This window comes from Lichenostomus cassidix, chromosome 11 (assembly GCF_008360975.1).
Source record: "Lichenostomus cassidix isolate B80296 chromosome 11, HeHo_3.0, whole genome shotgun sequence".
NCBI lineage: Eukaryota > Metazoa > Chordata > Aves > Passeriformes > Meliphagidae > Lichenostomus > Lichenostomus cassidix.
The window spans coordinates 165,081-184,144 of NC_139492.1; the positions used below are offsets into that span (position 1 = coordinate 165,081).

The 19,064-nt window shown below is 40.5% G+C and overlaps 1 protein-coding gene across 2 annotated transcripts in view; it reads right to left on the reverse strand.

The window, feature by feature from the left end:
- AP1G1 (adaptor related protein complex 1 subunit gamma 1) overlaps positions 1 to 18,848 on the reverse strand; it is a 35,954-nt gene extending 17,106 nt beyond the window's left edge. The window contains exons 1-6 of one of the 2 annotated variants that reach the window (XM_085071238.1): positions 18,701 to 18,848; positions 9,606 to 9,809; positions 5,243 to 5,367; positions 2,939 to 3,080; positions 1,813 to 1,909; positions 905 to 981 (exon numbers count right to left, since the gene is read on the reverse strand). In XM_085071238.1, the coding sequence (XP_084927364.1) occupies positions 905 to 981; positions 1,813 to 1,909; positions 2,939 to 3,080; positions 5,243 to 5,367; positions 9,606 to 9,806 (642 nt within the window). In that variant the 5' untranslated portion in view covers positions 9,807 to 9,809; positions 18,701 to 18,848. Of the gene's footprint in view, positions 1 to 904; positions 982 to 1,812; positions 1,910 to 2,938; positions 3,081 to 5,242; positions 5,368 to 9,605; positions 9,810 to 18,188; positions 18,208 to 18,700 lie in introns of those variants that run through there. The other variant, XM_085071237.1, reaches the window with a different exon arrangement.
- Positions 18,849 to 19,064: the final 216 nt, after the last annotated feature.

Below are 19,064 nucleotides of genomic sequence, written 5' to 3' on the forward strand. Positions count from 1 at the left end.
TCCTGTTTTGACATTTACAATCAAGGCAAGGGAACATACATACTAAAATGCTAAAATGCACCGAAGGATGCACAGTTTAAAATCCCTAATGACATAGACAAGTCAAGGAAGAAAGTAAATTGGGCATGCAAATAAACAAACACCTTTAAGACTTTTCAGAGGAGCAAATGGCCTGTTCTGTTCTACCATCTTTATTCTACTTCTCCTTCTTTGACCAAGAATTTAAAATGACAATTAAGGCAATTTTCAGATGCCCTTCTATAGGTACTCTTTCATACAGCAATAATACTCTCAGCAAATTATAACTGACAGCATAAGGAAGCCAGGAGGGTGGTGGGAAGCAAACATTCCTAACAGAGGAAGAAGACTGACATTGATTCTCAAACCCTTAAATGCAAATGGAAAATTGTGCAGCGCAGCACGCACCAGGCATGAGTTATCTGTGCAAATATAACTAAGATGGGTATTTTTGAACTGAGTTTATACAACTGTGTGGCTGTTGTTAAGGTATAAGCTTAAGCAGTTGTTGGTATAAGCTTCAGTTTTTCATTGTCTCTATGTTTATTTCATGTGTGATTCCAAGTGTTTCTGTGCAGTTAGATACAAGTAGTGGAGAAAAACTTAAGGGGCCATTAAAGACAATTTTAAATCTAGCTCTTGAATGAGTTTTATACTGCATAATCTTGAAATGGATGTTTTCTAACTTAACCACTTACTGAAGGGGATTAGGCCTAGATACATACAGAATTCCCCCACAATTAATGTTTTTTTTTTAATTTAGTTTTTGTTTTTTTAAAAATTTAGATAACAGACAGTATAATTAAATCCTTCACCGAAACAATTTTAAGGATTTTATTACAAGGCCGTGAATATTAACTCCGCAATATTACCAGTTCACACGTACCTTCCTAAAATGTGCAAGCATGTCTGGGCTTCTCTCACACATCTCTGTGAGAAGGACAACTGATGTGTGAAGAACACCTAAAGGTGAAGGAAGAGAGGAAAGAAAAATGTATGTCCATTTAACATCATTCCACTGGCTCCAGACATTTGATAAAGATCACAAGAAAACAACAGGAAATCACCAGAAAAATATTCCTGAATTCAATGTATCACATCTACCACTGCAGATATTTGTGCTTGCAGCTGTGTTCAATGGAAAGCAGACAGAATTTTGCTCATGTCTTAAAGCTGCAACTAAAGGTCAAAGGACGAGAGAAATTGGATTTGGTCTGCAGAAACTCAAATACTAAACTGACAGTAACAGTCATATTTGGGCTACTGACTTTTAAGGTCTCTTCTAAATCCAACCATTCTATGATTCTATACAAACATAAGACTCCAGAAGGACAGGATGTATTAATTGCATTGTGGGTGTCAAGTTCTTCAGGCTTCCTGATTTTCTCTTCTGATTTGTGTAGCCTAGATGACCTTATGTGACCTTCCTCAGAAGGTCTCAGAACTCCATCTAAAAAAAACAAAACCCCTCCAAACCTAAAAAAGTCACTGCCTTAGAGTCGCTTTAGGTAGTGTACTGGATAAAAATCATAAACTTTCCCATTTCACCCACTCTGAAATGTATCTAAACACAGTGAAAGAGCTCATTTTGTCACCTATGCCATGCTAAAGTCCTGTTGACAGCAGAGTCATACACACCCCCTTCCTTCTGAATTACATTTGCTTTCACTGCATAGAAATGGAAAGAAACAAATCATGCAAATACACCTCTGAAGTTCCCTCCAAACAAAAGGCTTAGGTAGCAACTACACCATCCTTTAGAGAATGGCCTAGCCTTGCTAAGTCAGCTATTACCATGGTTCTTCTCATTCAGCAAGTTTTTGGTGGCTGGCAGGAACATCTCCATAAGTTCAGGCACCTTTCTGATGACATGAACAGCGCACAGTGCTGCCTGGACAGGAAAAACACACCTGTTAGTACACACTGCAACAACTACCTGTTCTGAGAACGTCTAGCACAGTGGGCACTATAACATTCTTCATGTTAAACAAAGGCCTGCGAAGTTTATAGCACCATTTTCCATCTCTATTACAAATGTTACTAAACAGCATCGCAGAAGAGAGTTCAATAAAACTGGGGGAACACTGAACTACGAACTAATATTCCCACTAGCAATGGTTCATTTTTACTTTGTTCACATCAGAAGTGCTATTATTCACAAAGCAACTCTGCATTTAACAGGGCTACTTCAGCTTGTCTTCCTGTTGCTAGGAAGGCGATAATGTATTGGAAGCTAATAAGCAACACCATTCCTTGCACCTATGCTTGAGAATCAAGTGCCTCTTTCCAGAACATAGCAAGATTTCTTAGCATTGCCTTCTCTCCAATCTCTCTCTAGATGCAGTATTAGACAAAGAAGTAACGATGCATATCTTCCTAAATCTCACTGCTCCACACTCTCCTCAAGACTTATCAATAAATAAATCTGAAAGAACAGGGGTGATCACATTGTGCCAATGCTACGGCACACTTGCTAAGTGTTTGCTTATTTCAAGACCTTAACCCTTCTAGCTCTCATACTGTCACCATCATCAACAGAAGACACCAAATAGGTTTAAATCTTCAGATACCAGCCAGCACTGCTAATAATCAAAGTTTCTCTGGACTTATCTGAGAAGATAAATAAAATTGATGACCAGAATTTTGAGGCTAACGTCCTTGAGGGGGCAAGTGTTCACATTATCACCAATAACCTTACAGGAGTACAAAAACAGAAGCAACTGCCTTGCCAATTGGAGGCTTATCTTTTAGAGGTTTACACACATTCCTCCTATCAAGAGACGGAGTTTTGAACTCTGTCTTGCACACTGGTATTCACCCAGTGTGATCTGAGTCATCTAGTATTCCAGATATTAGCAAGGTATTTAATCAATCTTGCCTTTTAATCCATAACAAAGTATTCAAAAGTTTCCTGAAGTACCTTCTTCCTTAGATAGGAATTGGAAGTTTTGAGGAGCTTTTCCACCTCTCCTGCAAGGTCTCTGCACATTTCTGAGGAGCCCATGCAGCCGAGAGTACAAAGTGCCAGCCCCTGCACATACTGCGTGCTGTGATTAAGGTCACTGTAAAGGAGAAGAAAAAAAAAGTCCATCAGCACGCACACAGAGAAGCTGAACACACAAAAAAAGGTATCTCTACATAGAGTCATCTAACCAGCTGCACACGTGGGGACTTTCTGGATTGGCAGCTGTGCGGGAGCACAGCTTGGGAGCAATGGAAGCTCTGAGTGCATGTACCACATGGTTTGCTACTAATTCTACTTAGAATCCTCAATTAAAAAGATAAAATACTTGGATCAACTATCAGGTTGAACTGTCAGGGTATCCAGGGATTGAGCTCAGAAAAGGGAAGACCATACAGAATTACATTAAAAACGGTCTTAGTTTTGGAACTTGCATGAGAAGTACAGATCTGCAGTGACACCATGGGCTGTCCCACAGTTTAAAGATGTTTTATGACAGGCTTCAGCTTCTCCATTTACAAACCAAACAGTATAGAAAAATCTATGTAAAAGTATCTTCTATCCTGACGAAAAACCATAAATCCCACCACTCACACACCTTGAAAACAATCCATACAGGAATTTTATTTAGCAATTTTTCCTATTCATAGGCCTAAGGAAGCTGTGAAAAGTGATCAGTAAAAGCAACCTAACAGGAGATACTATTCGTGAGGCTAGCTACCAATGTCACAATAAGCACAAGACAACATAGCTTCTACATGGCAATCCCAACAGCCTTTAAAATTGATTTCTACACCATTTTCCCTTTGTGTTTGGTACTAACCTTGCCGCAGCACCCAGCATGCAATGCCGAAGAAAGTAAAAAATACTGCTCCTGGGGAGCCTCCTTGGGAGGCAAGGCGGGGCTGGGGACCCTAAGATGGAAGAGCTGGGGAAAGGAGTGGTTGGTAACCAAACACACAGGAGGTGCAGAATGGAAAGACAGTATCCTGGTTGTAACATCAAGCAGTTATGGCAACATGCAGATGAAGGAACAGGTAGTACATGCTACTGAATTGGAATTTTGTTTCCTTCCTTTAACAATTTTTTGGCAGCTATATACAGCTGTGTGTATCACAAGTACATGCTTCAAGAGTTTGCTTTCCTTTTATCTCAAAAGTCTGGGTCTTGCTACAAAATAGTGAAAAACAATGCCATAAATCAAATCCTTACAGTCTAAATAAAAGCAAGACAAAACAGTAGATATAGAAGCCAAAGGAGAAAGCAATATACAACCCAGGGAGATGGTGGGAAGCTGTCCACTATTTTTGCTCAGCTTCAGTCTGACCCATTTCCAGTTCAAACTCACTGCACCCTTACCAAATTCACTCTAGCATAAACAATCAAAAGAGGTATTAACCTGCAGCCTGGTCTAATGGAAGCACCTGACATGTATGGCATTTTAATAAAAGATCTTTAGACAAAAATCCCATCTCCTGGACACAAGGTCCAAAGTTAACAGATCCTCAGGCTCACGATTTCATCAAGTTTCTTTCAAAGCACTTTGAGGCCACAGTCTAATTAAAGATCAATGTTTTACTTGCTAATATCTGAGAGGCTTATGCACTGAAGTAAATAATAATAAAAACAGATACACCACACACAACCTTTGGGTAAGTCAACCAGAACTCAGCTGTTCCACACCTGCTCCAATCCATCTTGAAAAGAAAACACACTAATCATCATCATTCACTAAACTGTGATGCAGGAAAGTCCCAGTTTACCACTGCTTTGCTGAGAGAAAATACGTATTAAAAAAATAAATAAATAATTCCCATCCTCTCTTGTCTGATTTCAGCAAAAGGACAAGCAGACAGCACATCCTAAGCTGCTGCCTTGCTTCCAATGAAAACCATTCTTCAGGACCATTAGGGAAACCTTACAAAGAAAGCAAGATACACAGCCTTGTTCCTTAACAACTCTTCAGTGCTTGTCAGCAGAAGCAAGCAAACACACATATGACATGTGTTGCTTCCTACATATGCCTCTTCCAAACTAATGTGATTTTACATTCTTTCCACTAAAGAAACTAGACAGGATGGCCCAATGCAGCGCACTACTACAATAGCCTTATTACTCAACAGTACACAACAATTTTAAGATATCCATTTTCTAACACAAGGGCAAAAACCTAAAGGACTCAAAATACTTCTATCAAAAGTATACTTTCTGATCCTGAAACCTCAAAGCATGTGTTGATGGAGAGAGAGGTGGTACCCTTACTTCTTGATGCAATTGGTCATAAGAAGATGGACATCCTGTCTCTCATCCAGCAGCAACATGGCACCTAAATACCCAATGCGCTTGTCTGTGAATTTCTGAGATGCAATGAGCTTGAGGCACTCCAACTGGAAAAAAAAAAGGAAAAAAAAAAAGAAGAAAAAATAAGAGACATAATTAGCTTGAAACTACTTCTTAGCTAGAGGAGAAACAGTTTGAATTTTGATGCGTAGCAATTTATGTCTCTGAGAATGCACTTTTGAAGGTGTATTTGATTACCATTTTGGTGATGTGGAAAATCAAGAAAGGTTAAATGACCTGCCCAAAGCTCCAACACAGCCAGCAGGAAGGTCATTAGCAGCTCCTGTCTTGAAGTGGCCAGACACTGTGTGCCTTCCATGACCCCGGATATACCAGACATGTGGGTCAATGTCAGATCACAGAAGTAAATGATAACATATTGATAGAGATGAAAGATCCATCACTAAAAACAAAATAGTAAAGATTTGGAAATCTAGATCATGTGTCATATTTGATATGCACCAGAAACTTTTGAACTATACTTAAAAGGTTCCATTTATCTACCAGGGAGAGGATCAATGCTCTGTAAGTTGCCAAAACAAGGACATGTAGTGATACAACAAGAGGTAATGACTTCAAATGGAAAAGGGACAGGTTTAGGTTAGATATTGGGAAGAAATTCTTCGCTGTGAGCATGGTGAGGCCCTGGCACAGTTGTCCAGAGAAGCTGTGGCTGTGCCATTTCTGGATATGTTCAAGGCCAGGTTGGACTGGGCTTGGAGCAACTTGGACTAGCAGAAGGTATCCTTGCCTGTTGTAGCTAGAACTAGATGACCTTTCAACCCAAACCATTCTAGGATTCTATGACTCTAAAAGCAGGTTTTGTTTATTATGATCTGTAACTAACTTGCTAGCTAGGTAAAATATAGACGGTCAGAGACAGTTAAGTTTTCGCACTTCTCTCTAATCTCTACTGGAACATCTTTAGTTTACTAAAATCATGTGCATTCCAATCACTAATGGTTTCCCTTTCACCCTGTAGAAATGACAACTGTGATCAATAGGAGAGAAGAGATGCCCAAGACAACATACATAGTTTTGACTTGCACTCTGCTAATTTAAAATTTAATTGCTAGCTCATTTTTAAATTTAACAGCTTCTTAATGAAAAATAAACAAAAAACATCAACCACAGAGATATTCTGATATTAGTATGCACTAATAAATTTTTCTGTAACAGATAAATAATTAACTATAATCTATGTCTACTTTCCAGATAGGAAAGTAGAGATCTATCCCCCACAAAAACTTCCTGTATGTCTGCTTTACAAACTACTTGTGGCAGCAAGTAAGCATACATGATAGGTCTGAGGAGGGGTCAAGACACAGCTGGCAACAGATCCATAGTAAAGGCGGCATGCACAAGCAAAGATACAGGGTGTCAGGAAAAGGGATTCATGGCCCCAGCTAGAGGGAAGCTTGAACAGGGCAACAGACACAGGTGAGATGCAAGAAAAACATATATCACGAGAGTAAAGTTGCACAGTAACTTAAGAAAATTAAAGTTGACTTTAATGCTGTGGCCTAGTCCTGGCAAGTTCTCACAACCACATGGCATCAGAACACACAATCAACTGTTCAAGTTGTCGTCACATGTGAATGCCCAGCAAGTGCAAGGGTGACAAAATGGTAAGAAAACACTTGAAAGAAATCAAGTTCAGTTTGAGAGTTTAAAAGGGGATGAAAACCTCGAATAAACACCTCTGAACAGTAAGACCAGTCCTCTGCAAAGATAACTCAACTTGCACAAATGGCCAAGATCAACCAGAGATAATATACAGAACACTAGATATCGAGCTCTCATCTTTCCAGTGCTTTCTGTAAGAGAATAATGCACCTCTGAAACAACTTTCTTTCTTGGGTTAACAATCCTCTGCAAAAATGCAACATAAAATTTATGACATCTAAGCTACAGGGTAAGAGCCAACAAAGGCAGAAGAAGAATGACTGAGGAAGAACATAAGAAAACTGATGACTGCAACAGATAGTCTAATATATATTTTTAGTACTTCTGAAATTAAAAGATATTAGTGAAATTTAACCCATGAAAGGCTGGTGAGTTCTCATTTCACTTGTACATAAATACATGCAAACTGGATTCACGCACACCAATACAAAGAAACGTGATCAGCTGAAACTCTTACTAGGTCTAATTAGTGGAAAAAATCTTGATAATGTTATATCCATTTCATTCAAAGCAACAATTAAAATCTGCTACATCACTACTGTAACAGATACTACTGGCATGTAACCAGACTACAACTTATCCAACTTTTACTGACATAGCCACTCTTCCAACCGGAATTTTCTTGCAAATAGAAACAATGACAATAATTAGGTTATTTGACCATTTGTCCAGGCTGTCCAACAACTTCTAAACTTGCACAAGTGGCCTTTGCACATGCTCAGGAGACAGCATGCCATCCAGGGTGTATCAGCATGCACTGGCTAAATATGGTGCTCATTCTCATACTTGCGAACAAGATATCCCAGGTCAAAATTGAGGATCCTGGGCTTGGACAGAAGTAGATCAATCATTCACTCCTGGTTACTCACACTGTTAGCTGCAGCCTGTTTACAGCTTTAAGACCACTCACAGCTTTAAGACCACTTGTGGCTCTCCTGTTTTTCATCTTTCCTGTGTATTTATCTTGTTACTCTCAGTAGCTTACTGTGTACAGTGCAGGATTTATATCTGCAAGACTCCACTGCTGGAACAGTACGTGTCCTCAACAGGTCCCCAGCTTACACAAACTATACTCCTACAAAACAGCAGCATCTTGAAAGATTCCTTCCAGTAGTAAGTATTGAGGACATGCAAAGGTCTCTAACTCACTCACTTGAACAATACTTGTTAAAACCCCTTCTCAGCATTGGTCCCTATGCCTTCCTGAAAATGCAGCTGATAAACTACATGAGAACCAAGGGCACTGAAGAAAGTATTCTTCTCCCAAAATAGTGAGAATAGATACTTCTTTTCGAGATGCAGCAAGCCTGGCAATAACAGATATTAAATAATCTGTTTTATCGTTCTTTCACTGAGAGTGAATTTACCATTACTAACAAAAGCAGAAACAGAAAATTATTGGGTATCTGACCTAATCTTTCTTACATGGGATTAAATACTCGAGTAACAAGATAGAAGAATGAAATTTAGAATGTGTTCTTAACATAGGCCAAATGTCAAAATTCTAGATGACACTTATCTGTACCTTTTCATTATTCTTATGGCTCCAAGATACTTAGCCTTAATTTTTGTGACAGGAAGTTTCTCTCTTGGACCAAGGAGCCTAGCTATGAAACGTGCTTAGAACAGAGTAATATACAAATTCACTAGCTCTTTTTCAAAAATTCATTACCCTGAGAGAAGAGTCCTATGATACAGAAGTAAGATTATGCACTTCATATGCTATAGCACAGCCCAGACTCACTAACCCTAACCCTATCGGCAGTTTGATTTCAGTGGTTTGAGCTTACTCTTTGAGATGTATTATAATTTATACACAAATGGATTAACACACAAGACATGAAGGTACTTGAACAGATACAACAATTTGACTTTAGCTTTATGGAAGACCTAGGTTAGATTACTACTAACAGGACACTTACTGACTTCTAAGCAAAGAACCAACTATGCCCCGAAGACTAAGCAAAGCTAACCTGACGAACATTTTGTAGATCAAGAGCTTCCATCTTCCTGTCTCCATTTTCTAAAATTTGTCAAAAATAGCACATCAAAAGTAAGCCACAAGATGGAAAACCCATACCTGCATTCACCACATCACCTCACTAAGATGTGAGGATAAGGTGAAGATAAGGAACACCAACTTCTGATTGCCAGGAACAGATCAACTCTTTTCTGCCTCAAATACATTGCTTTAGAAGGAAAAGGGCATAGAACGTCCTTGGAAGTATGTGGTATTTTTTCATCAGAGACAGAACTCCAAAGTTCTGTTTTGAACCAATCTAAAAATATCCCTGTATTTTGGACTCGGGTTTAATCACTACTGCCCTGCAGAAACATGGATAGCAAGGAGGAGACAGTATTGCAAAACCAGACTAACCCCAAGTTTCAAAGCAAAATATGTAAGTCCCTGAACAGCAAATTTCACTAACAAAGTCAAAACTACCTCATATAGGTTCAGAACATACATGAAAACAGACCTCAAACCATCCCAAAGGACAACAAAACTGTTTGTACCTAGGAATGCCCTGAACAAGTCAATGTGCCCAAAACACAGAAAACAGACTGGCATATGCACAGAAGGCACTGAATTCTAACCTACCTGTCCAAAATGCGCAGGATATCCCAGCATGTGCATATACAGCAGCTTTGCCACATTTCTGCATCGGTATGTGTTATCTTCCTCTCGGAAGGATGACCGGATAGCAGCACATTCCTTTTGGATCATCTCACGCTCTTCTGCCTGGGTTCTTGCTGTCCGGATGGTCCGGATCAACTCCCGCAGTCTGATGGGGGCTGGCATCCTCTGAGAGAAGAAAGAGGTCTGTAAAACTTGTACTGTCTCCAAAGGCTTCATAACGTTCTCATACTTCAGCGTATTGTTTTTTCTTTTTCACTCTATAACTAGGTAAGTATAAGAATGAAGAAAATGGAGGCTACTTCATTTGTTCTGGAAGAGCAAATGTGAGGTACAGTGAAGTGTTTGGGTTCTGAAGTTTACTCTTAACCCAGAGTAAGAGTTAAGAGTAAACTTCAGAACCCAAACACTTCACTGTACCTCACATTTGCTCCTCCAGAACATAAGAAATGGGAATTGCTCCAGTTCGAGCTAGCTGTCAAATGAACATAACATGGCTCCTCACCTGAAACAGCCAGAAACAGCTCTCTGCAAGGCACATGCATATTCTCATGTAGATGATATTCACATCATCTGCCTCTCTCCAGAAAAGCCAGGCTTCAAAGAGAACTGATGCCAGAAAGACGACAACTTGGGATAGAAATTTTCTAAAACACAACTCTGTTTAATAACTTGCACAGGATTTCATATAAATGCTTCCGATGGCCATGCTTCAAAAGTCCTGCTAACCTGTGCTATACACTTCCTTCTTAGAAGTGTGGAAGTCAGCAGAAAAGCAAGTGAAAGAGCAATCCTAGGTGTGAGGATATTTCAGATAATCCTGTTATATAAAAAATAAGTCAAATTTAAATCATCCTTTTTTTACACCCCAAGCAGAACAACCCTTTCTGAAACAGACATTACTGTCGGGCCGCACCTATATGAAAGGTGCATACAAGAACACTCAGAGTAGTTTCACCTCATCAGATGGAATACTGATAGAGCCAACTGACCCAGAGAGCAATTTAGTCTGCCAAGTACCTGTTAAGAGGGAAGTGGCTGTCAAACAGAATCCAAACTTTAGGATTTAGGTTCAACAGTTCAACTTTTTAGTTCATGCTAGCGAAAGCTCACTTCTGACTTTCGGGGAGCTCAGACTCTACAAGCCTCTTTACAGACTTGTTTCCTCCACGCCAGGCTGTGAACAGAGCTGAGCCCTTGTGGTAAAACATATCACACCAACTCGTAAAAAGTTGCCATGCCAGTCTGCTACAAATTTTGTCTAGGTCACCATTCTCCCTAAACACTGTGTCATACATTTTGAGCATTGCCATATCAGAAAAAGATGTGCATTCAGGTGCTGCACTAACTGGCTTATGTGGTATGACAGAACAGAGAGGCTGGGATTCAGCCAGAGTTAACAGGGAAGTACTTTGCTTGCAGAAAAGCAGAGAGAGATGCATGTACAACAAATAAAGGTGGCCTTACAGTAATCCAACTGAAGGCAGCTCTGAGTCTCGATTATAAACTCATACATACACTAGGCCTCTTCAGCCAAACCATGTAGAGTCCTCATATTTAAGTTCCCCATCTTCATACTTAAAGAAGTTTGAATTTACAGAGACACAAAATATTCAGTTGTGAAAATGGAAGAGTAGAGGTATTGTTCTTGTATAAGGAAACTCTGTTCCAAAATGCTGACATATGTAGGATTAAGACTACTGGACACATTAATCCTTACTCTCGTCTTGTCTCTCCATGTGAATTCACAACACTTCCTCACTTTACTGTGGTATGAATAAATTAATGGTTGCTATGCACTCATGCTGCACTAACAAACATAACAGAAATAGTCACAGGGAAGTAAGAAATCCATCTCCAGGACAAGCCCTTCCACGACCACTACCTTTGCTGCCATGCCTGCACATAATACAGTCCTGCATCCTTTCTGAAGGGAAAGAAAAGCAAAATGCTGCATGCAGCACTTAAGAGGTAGATGTGCTAGTGATGTATTGATATAAAACGCCTTCTTTTTTGCTCAATATTATTTTCCTTATAACTGGTAACATTCTGCAGAGTTCTGATTGCTGCAAAGTGCTCAGCTTGTGTTTTTCACAACAGTATCATAAACTCAAAAATCTCTTTCCTAGGTGGCAACTGTCTGTGTTAAGTGCTGAATTTTTAAGCCTGGACTCACCTACTACACACATATATCACATTATACTAAACTGATTTTGATAAGCCACGCTCCTGTTGGAAAATTGGGCAGAAGTTATACGGGTAAAAGCACTACTGCAGGAATATTCCTCTGCAGTCTACAGGCATTAATTTTATAATCACTAAGATCACTCATGTGCAGGCTCATGATGAAAAAGGCGAGTCCAATCCTTCCACCGGGCTCACACTGGCATTGCAAGGACAGTGCACCACATGAAGCAACCTGTGCATGCAAAAAACAGCTTGCCCCTTTCCTCCCAAAAGCAGTCCTCAGACACATCAGTCTGGCTTGTGCAGACAGGCAGCAGTGAGAACATGTGGCTTTGGGAGACCTCAGATGGACTGAAAAAGAGGTGAAGAGTTCATTCCAGAATGAATCCACACTTATGCTATGGCTCCGCACCCTAGTTAAGCTTATCTAGAACTTTGCTGTTTGTGAGAAGATAAGTAGTGGCTATTACAACCATGACTGACATGTTTATTTTAAAGAAAGCATTTTTAAGAAAGTTTTTGAAACACTAAAACATAATCTGCAAACAAACAGAGGTTTGCCAACAAATTGTTTTGATACTGCAAGTTGTTTTATTCCCACTCTGTATCTGAAGGCTTATAAACTCCTGAACACTGGTATCTGCAACCTGTGACTTGCCAGCCCACTCATTTCCTTGCCAGGGGACAAAAACTTTCTGTAGGTATGCCCATGAAAGGCTTCAGCATCTTAAGATTGGCCGTGGACTATAAAAGGACAGACTGCCTAAACAGTTCTAGTCAATGGAAAAGCAGAATTGAATAATGTTACTACATGTATGAAGTACAGCTTTCTATGAATATTTTTTTCGTGTCCTTCTCTAGTGTTTAGGCAGAACTTCCTATCTCACCAAGAAGGCAGGTACAATGAAAACAAACTGAAGATCTAGTTGGATTTCACCTGAACATCATTCAGATACTGAACAAAATGAATAGTCAGTATTTACAAATGCCCTTGCATAAATAAAGAATTTGCAAGGCACACTGTAAAGATTATTTCTCCTCCTCATTTCACAACCATAGGAAAGCAAGCAAAAAACAGCATTTCAGAAAGCAAAGAATTGTTGAATAAGACACAAGAGCCAATTTCTGTTCTCACTTGTGTAACAACTAACACACAGTTACGCAGACACCGTCTAACCTGAAGGACTGCCTAAGAGCAACTGTATCTCACACACACTTCCTGCCTGATGAGAACAGAACAATTCAGAATTGCTCTCATGGAAGACAACATCAAGGACAAAAGACAAACTGAGATTTATTTTCCAATATTCAGAACTTCTGTCCTTGTGCTGCGACTGCGTAGTCTTTCCTTTCAGTCAGTATCAAATCATTCAGCTTTTTTTTTTTAGAATATACCTTTGAATCCATCCCATACCAAAAGTTTTGCACCTGTCTAGGTAAAACACTGTCTTCTTCTCACAAATTACCTTACATGTTTATCCTTGAAGTTTGAGCCCTACTTGTGCGCATTCTTTCAGTATTTCAATACAATGCAATTCCCATGCAAAGTAGCATATTGTGTTTTTTCCCCTACACAAGAAAGCATTCTCTTAATACCCAAAATTCTTGCATCAGGTACCTGTTCTTTGCCTTCAGTGACTAAGATTCTTCTGCATGCTAATACATTGGAAATCTCATCTCAGTTTTGAATTTCAGACATTTCAAGTAAGCGTAAGCAGTAGATACTACAAATGAAAAGAAACTCTGGACATGAGAACACTTAAATTCAGAAATATTCTAGAAGAGATTAACATTTACCTAGTCTCAGCAATTCCAAAGCCTATTATAATGCCAACAGACCTTTAATGTAGCAATGGGAGGACAACCACATCATCTAGCTACAGCAACCAGTGGAATTTCACTTTAGCTAAATGTTCCTTAGAATTTCCTTGAAGCAGCAAATCTTGTTCTTCAGGATTAGTTAACGTTTTTCACCACTACAGACACATTTTTTTATTCTTTGCACATTAACATAAACAACAAGGCAGTTTTTAGAAGTAGTTAACCTATTTCCTCCTTGGGTTTAGAGCACGAGTTTCCTTCAGCCATTTCTTTGTTAACTACAAGCTCCAGAAATCAGAGATGATCCCTGAAGACTCGAAAAGACCCTACTAGTTAAAATTTACGATATCTGGTAGGATTGCAAGCAGAACTCTTCCACTTACTCAGATCTTTTCCCCCTTCTCATTTCAAAAGCCCTGCTCCTCAGAAGAACCTACTATCAAGATCAAAGCTTGTGAGAGTCAGATACCTAACTCAGATTAGCTCAAGTCATATAGGGGGCTGGTTTTTAAGTTCCTTAGAAAAAAGAATTCCAGTTTTTTTAATGCAATCCAGAGACTAGGAAAGGTATCACCTCAATGATTCTCCTCCCTTTGCTATTCAAACTCCTTCCCCTGAACCAATAAAAAGGCATTCTCTATGTAACTCATTCCTACTATCTCAAAGTTTAAAAAAAAAAAAACCAAAAATCTCCGTGTACTAAAACATTTAGCTTTCATTTAAATGATGCTGATAAATCACTATTTTCTCCTCTTTTATGGTCAATTACTAGTGAAGCTTGTCACATTTCTAAGTTAAAGATTTTGATCAACAGGCCATTGTACCAAAAATATTTGAGTAAACAACTTTACCAGAAGCCTCTCTTAGAATACAGTCACAATCAAATATGATGGGTCACCTTTTATATTTACAACATGCACCTAGTATTACCAAAATCCACCTTGAATACGCTGAAGTGCTTCAGCAAAGCTATATTCCTCTATCAGGTATTGAAGTGTAAAGACAAAGGATAGTCCTTAAATGCTGAGTTGAGAACATGCCCTCTGGTAACTTTACAAATGTTAGCTTATATCTAAAGTATCTAATGTGTCTCTAAAACAATATAATTAGAAGAATTAACAGTTGCTTTAAAACTTCTTTGGGACAAATTATCAGACATTCAACATTTTAACACTCCATTATTATTTAGCTTTGAATTCTGAAAACATGAGGACATGAAGGCCATCAAAGTTAATGAAATTATTCACAGAAGAGGTCTACTGCTTGGGGAAATGGTCTGAATTTTCAGTTGTACACACCAAGTTACAGATTTCCTGTTAACAGCATTTCAGAGCTTGGTTCTGTCTAGAAAACACCCCAAGCCTGAAGCAGCATACATTTCAAACACATCTAAAATACACAACTCCAGTTGTTCTACCCCAACACATGTGTAAGCAATCATACTCCTCGAGCAACCACAGCTTTTGGGAAGTTACACAACTAAAGCCCGATCCAACTACCAACTGAAATTAATAGCAGAACTCCCCTACTTGCTTTGGTACAACTGAATGCAGCCTAGTACACACAAGAGCAGAGGATCTGGCTGGACTTCATTAAAGGAGTAACTGCAATGTTGACGCCCAACACTGATGGCCTTAACTCCACACTTCTACCAGTAGGCTTCCCACTTCTATCAGACACTTTAAAAGAAAAATGTATTAGCAATAAAACCAGAAATATACCCTCCAAGTAGAGAGAAAGCTGTGAACAAAAGCAAAGATATTGGTATATGGTCTAGTATTATCAATATTGATACAGAAAATAGGAAATATTCAATTATTATAAATAATTCTATAATTAACACCAAAGCAAGGAGCACCATCATCATCAAAAAGGGCAAAGACAACACAAAAAGTTGAGAGCAAGAGCAACTAACTATGTAACGTGAAGTGGAACAATCTCTCACAAGAAAAAGTTACTGAATACAACAGAGAACAAGAAAGCAACATCAGAAAATCAGAAGGAAATTAACTCAGTAGGGGGCTTCAAAATGCATTCTCGTAAGAAAAGGCATCAGAGTTACACTTTGGTTTACACAGAAACAGCTGGAGGAGAGCAGGGGAGGTCAAATAAGAAAAAAATACCCCAAAAAAGAGCTTAAAAATAGTCTCAGAAGAAGAGATGGTCCCACTTCCAGATAAACTGAAAGGAAAAAAAAACCCATCAACAAGAAATGCAGCACAACAGTATTCAAGATGCAAGGCACAGTTGCTGCTCAAGGGCTGAGCGGAAAAGGAGGGGCTGGACAGAGACTGAGACGTTGCACAGATCCCACCCAATCCCACTGCCAAACAACTGCAGACCCCTTCCTACTCTTTGCTGCCTGGGGCACGGTCCCAGAGCACAACTCAGCACATCAGATGAGGCTCCCATTCCTGCACAACTGTGCACATACACCAAACCCGGCAACTCCTGAACTGCCTTCGAAAGACACAAAGACACACTGAGCTCCCAATCAGTACAAACATTAACCTCAACAACTGTCAAAAAACCAAAATAAATATTTCCTTTCTTTTAGAAACTAAAAAAATGTAGGAAGAAGAATTAGCACAGCTATATAGCTGATCAGCATATAGACGCAAGCAGAATTCCAGATTTTCTAGCTTCTGTTTCAATATTTCAATCACTACTGACCTCATTACCTTTGTATTTATCACCTGCTTCTAATTTCCTCACAATTTTAGTATATGAGGTAATATGCCTATTTTACTTCCTGTTCACCATGCTGCAAATTTAAATTTTAAATAATAAAAAAAAGCTACAACTTTGTCACAAAAAACCCACACCTTTCTTTGTCCTAGCTAATGCCAGATGCCACATTTTTACATTCATTAATATTAACTTTACCACATGCCACGTAACTTCAGCTATGCCCTAGGAAGTTCTAATCTTTGATTTAACCTGTAGCATTTCTGCCAAACAGCAGGTACAGATTGCACCTGTGATATCAGCCGATTCACTCGTACTCACATTACTGTACCTGTGTTTTTCAAGTTACAGTCTCATCATATATGTACTTATTAACTCCAAAACTCCCCTGAACTGAAGTAATGCTGCTACTATGGAAGAGCAGACCCTTTTCCCCAGAGAACAGTTGACTATCATCTAGAACAAATTAGCATAACCTGCATTCAGAAGAGTTTGCTCTGTCATTAAAGAATATTAAGAGATCATCCCCTGAAGTTACACACTGCCAACTCACAAATACAAATATTCACACTGGAGAGGCACAAGCAGCTTTACTGAGTGCCATCAGCTTTAGCAGCAGTTAAGATTTCCATGAGCCCTCACACTTGGAAAGCTGACATTCCAAACCTAAACTGCACTAACCAGGGTGGGCTCTGTGTGCCTGAGAACAGCCAGCTGTCCACAACCTTCTCACACCATGGCCTGACACACTCACTAACCCCACTGTATAGTGATGCACTGCAAAATGCTGTACACAAAGGAGGTACCAAGAATGAGTACATTTTTGTATCTCTTAATCTCTCACAGGACACTTCAAAGGTACTACAGGATCCCTCCATCTCTACCATGCCACCTTTAGGAAAACAGATCAGCACTCACGGGAACAGAAAAGAAAAGCAAAACAAAAAGGGATGATTTTTTTTTATCATAAAAGGAGGAAATCTGAAAATTATCTTACACACTGGAAACACAAAAGCTGTATCCCTTCACAAAACTATCACCCAAGACTTATTTTTCCCTTCTCAAGAAACAGGAATTTAAATATCTTTCCCCTCCTTCACCCAGCACAGAAGAATGGAAGGGTTCACACCAACCTCCTCAGGAAAAAGATCACAACATCTCCTGCCTTCACTGAGCTCTAAAGTACCCAATAAGTTTTCAAATCCTGTGCCAAAAATCAAAGTACACACGAGTAAACAAAAGAAAGCATTTGGCAACAGAATGCGATATGCAAACAAATAAATGAAAAAATACCACGTATATTTTAGAGATATGTAAACAAACAAACGAAAAAAATACCACGTATAGTTTAGAGGACTGGTAGCAGGGAAATGGGTAAAAAATGCTGTTGTGCTCTATGACACAGAAGTGAAACAGAAAAAAAGGGAAAAATGAAATAGCACAAATTTCTCTGGCATTTTAAATGGAGGATGCTAGGGATATCCCTAAAGGAATTCCCTGCATTTACAGGGCAAAATACACATATATTTTACTCTGTTTAAGCCACTACGGACCAAACCCCTTTAGGCCACACATGTGACATGTCACCCTTCCAAAGGTGCTCCACTGGGACTCTGTGCTGTCCCATTAACATTTCAAGCATCAGAAACTGAAATTTGTCGCTCAGCGTTTTTACACATCATTTACATCATAATAAAACACATACCTGTTTCACCTGATCACTTTAAAAACAATGTCTACTATAAAATAAATTACAAGCTACTTTGTAATTCGAGAAGAACTCAACCAGCCTTGAAGAAAGGACTTGAAGGCGCCCTTACATACCAGCCGTCAGCAGCTCACTACAAATACCTTTAGGGAGATCGAACATCTGCTTCCGTTAAAACTCATGAACAGTAAGTATTGCACACGCTGTAACGCTCGGAGCGCTTGTGCAGCCCAGGCAATAATATACCGATGGAAGGACGAGCACAGGTCCCGGTTGCTCCCAAGAAGGCACCGAGCCACAGCACGAACCAGCTCCTGAGGTATGCGCTCGCGCTTTAGCCGCGTGCTGCCCCAAAGCCCCGGGAACGGGGGCAGAGACAGAACTCGCACCGCCGTCTTCCCGGCAGGAAACAGCCAGGGTGGGCATGGAACGGCCCCAGGGCGCAGGACGGAGTTCAAAGCGGGCCGGACCGCCGAGCGGAGGCAGCGGCGCTGGCAGAGAGGGCACCGGGCGGCCTCGCGGACAGAGTAGCAAAGGCCCAGCCGCGGAGCTTGGGGCAGAGACGCACCAAGACTCGCGGGCCCCCAGGCGACAGAACCCGAGGGTCAGGGGATGCCCAGCCTGGGCAGCGGAGGCCCGGGTCGGTCCCACTCACCAGGCCGGTCCCTGCAGCAGCAGCGGCGAACAGCGTCGGGCATTCAAAATGGCGGCGGCGCGGCCGCAGCACCGATACCGCAGGCGGAGGGATCCGCGCACCCGCTCGGTCCCCGCGACCCCGCGGGCTCTCCCGATTGCGGGAGGGAGCGCGGTCGCGCCAGACTCGGCGGGAACGGGGCGGGGATGGTGAGAGGGTGGTGCGGCACCGCCGATGGCAGGACGGAAAAGACTGGCACTCGCACTACTTTTCTTGGCGGAAGCACCCGCGAGACTGCTCTTACGAGGTGAGCTGCGTTTGCACCGTGGCAGTCCCTGATGACGTCAGGCGCGGGGCGGTCCCGGCGCCGCGCGCTCCCCCGGCG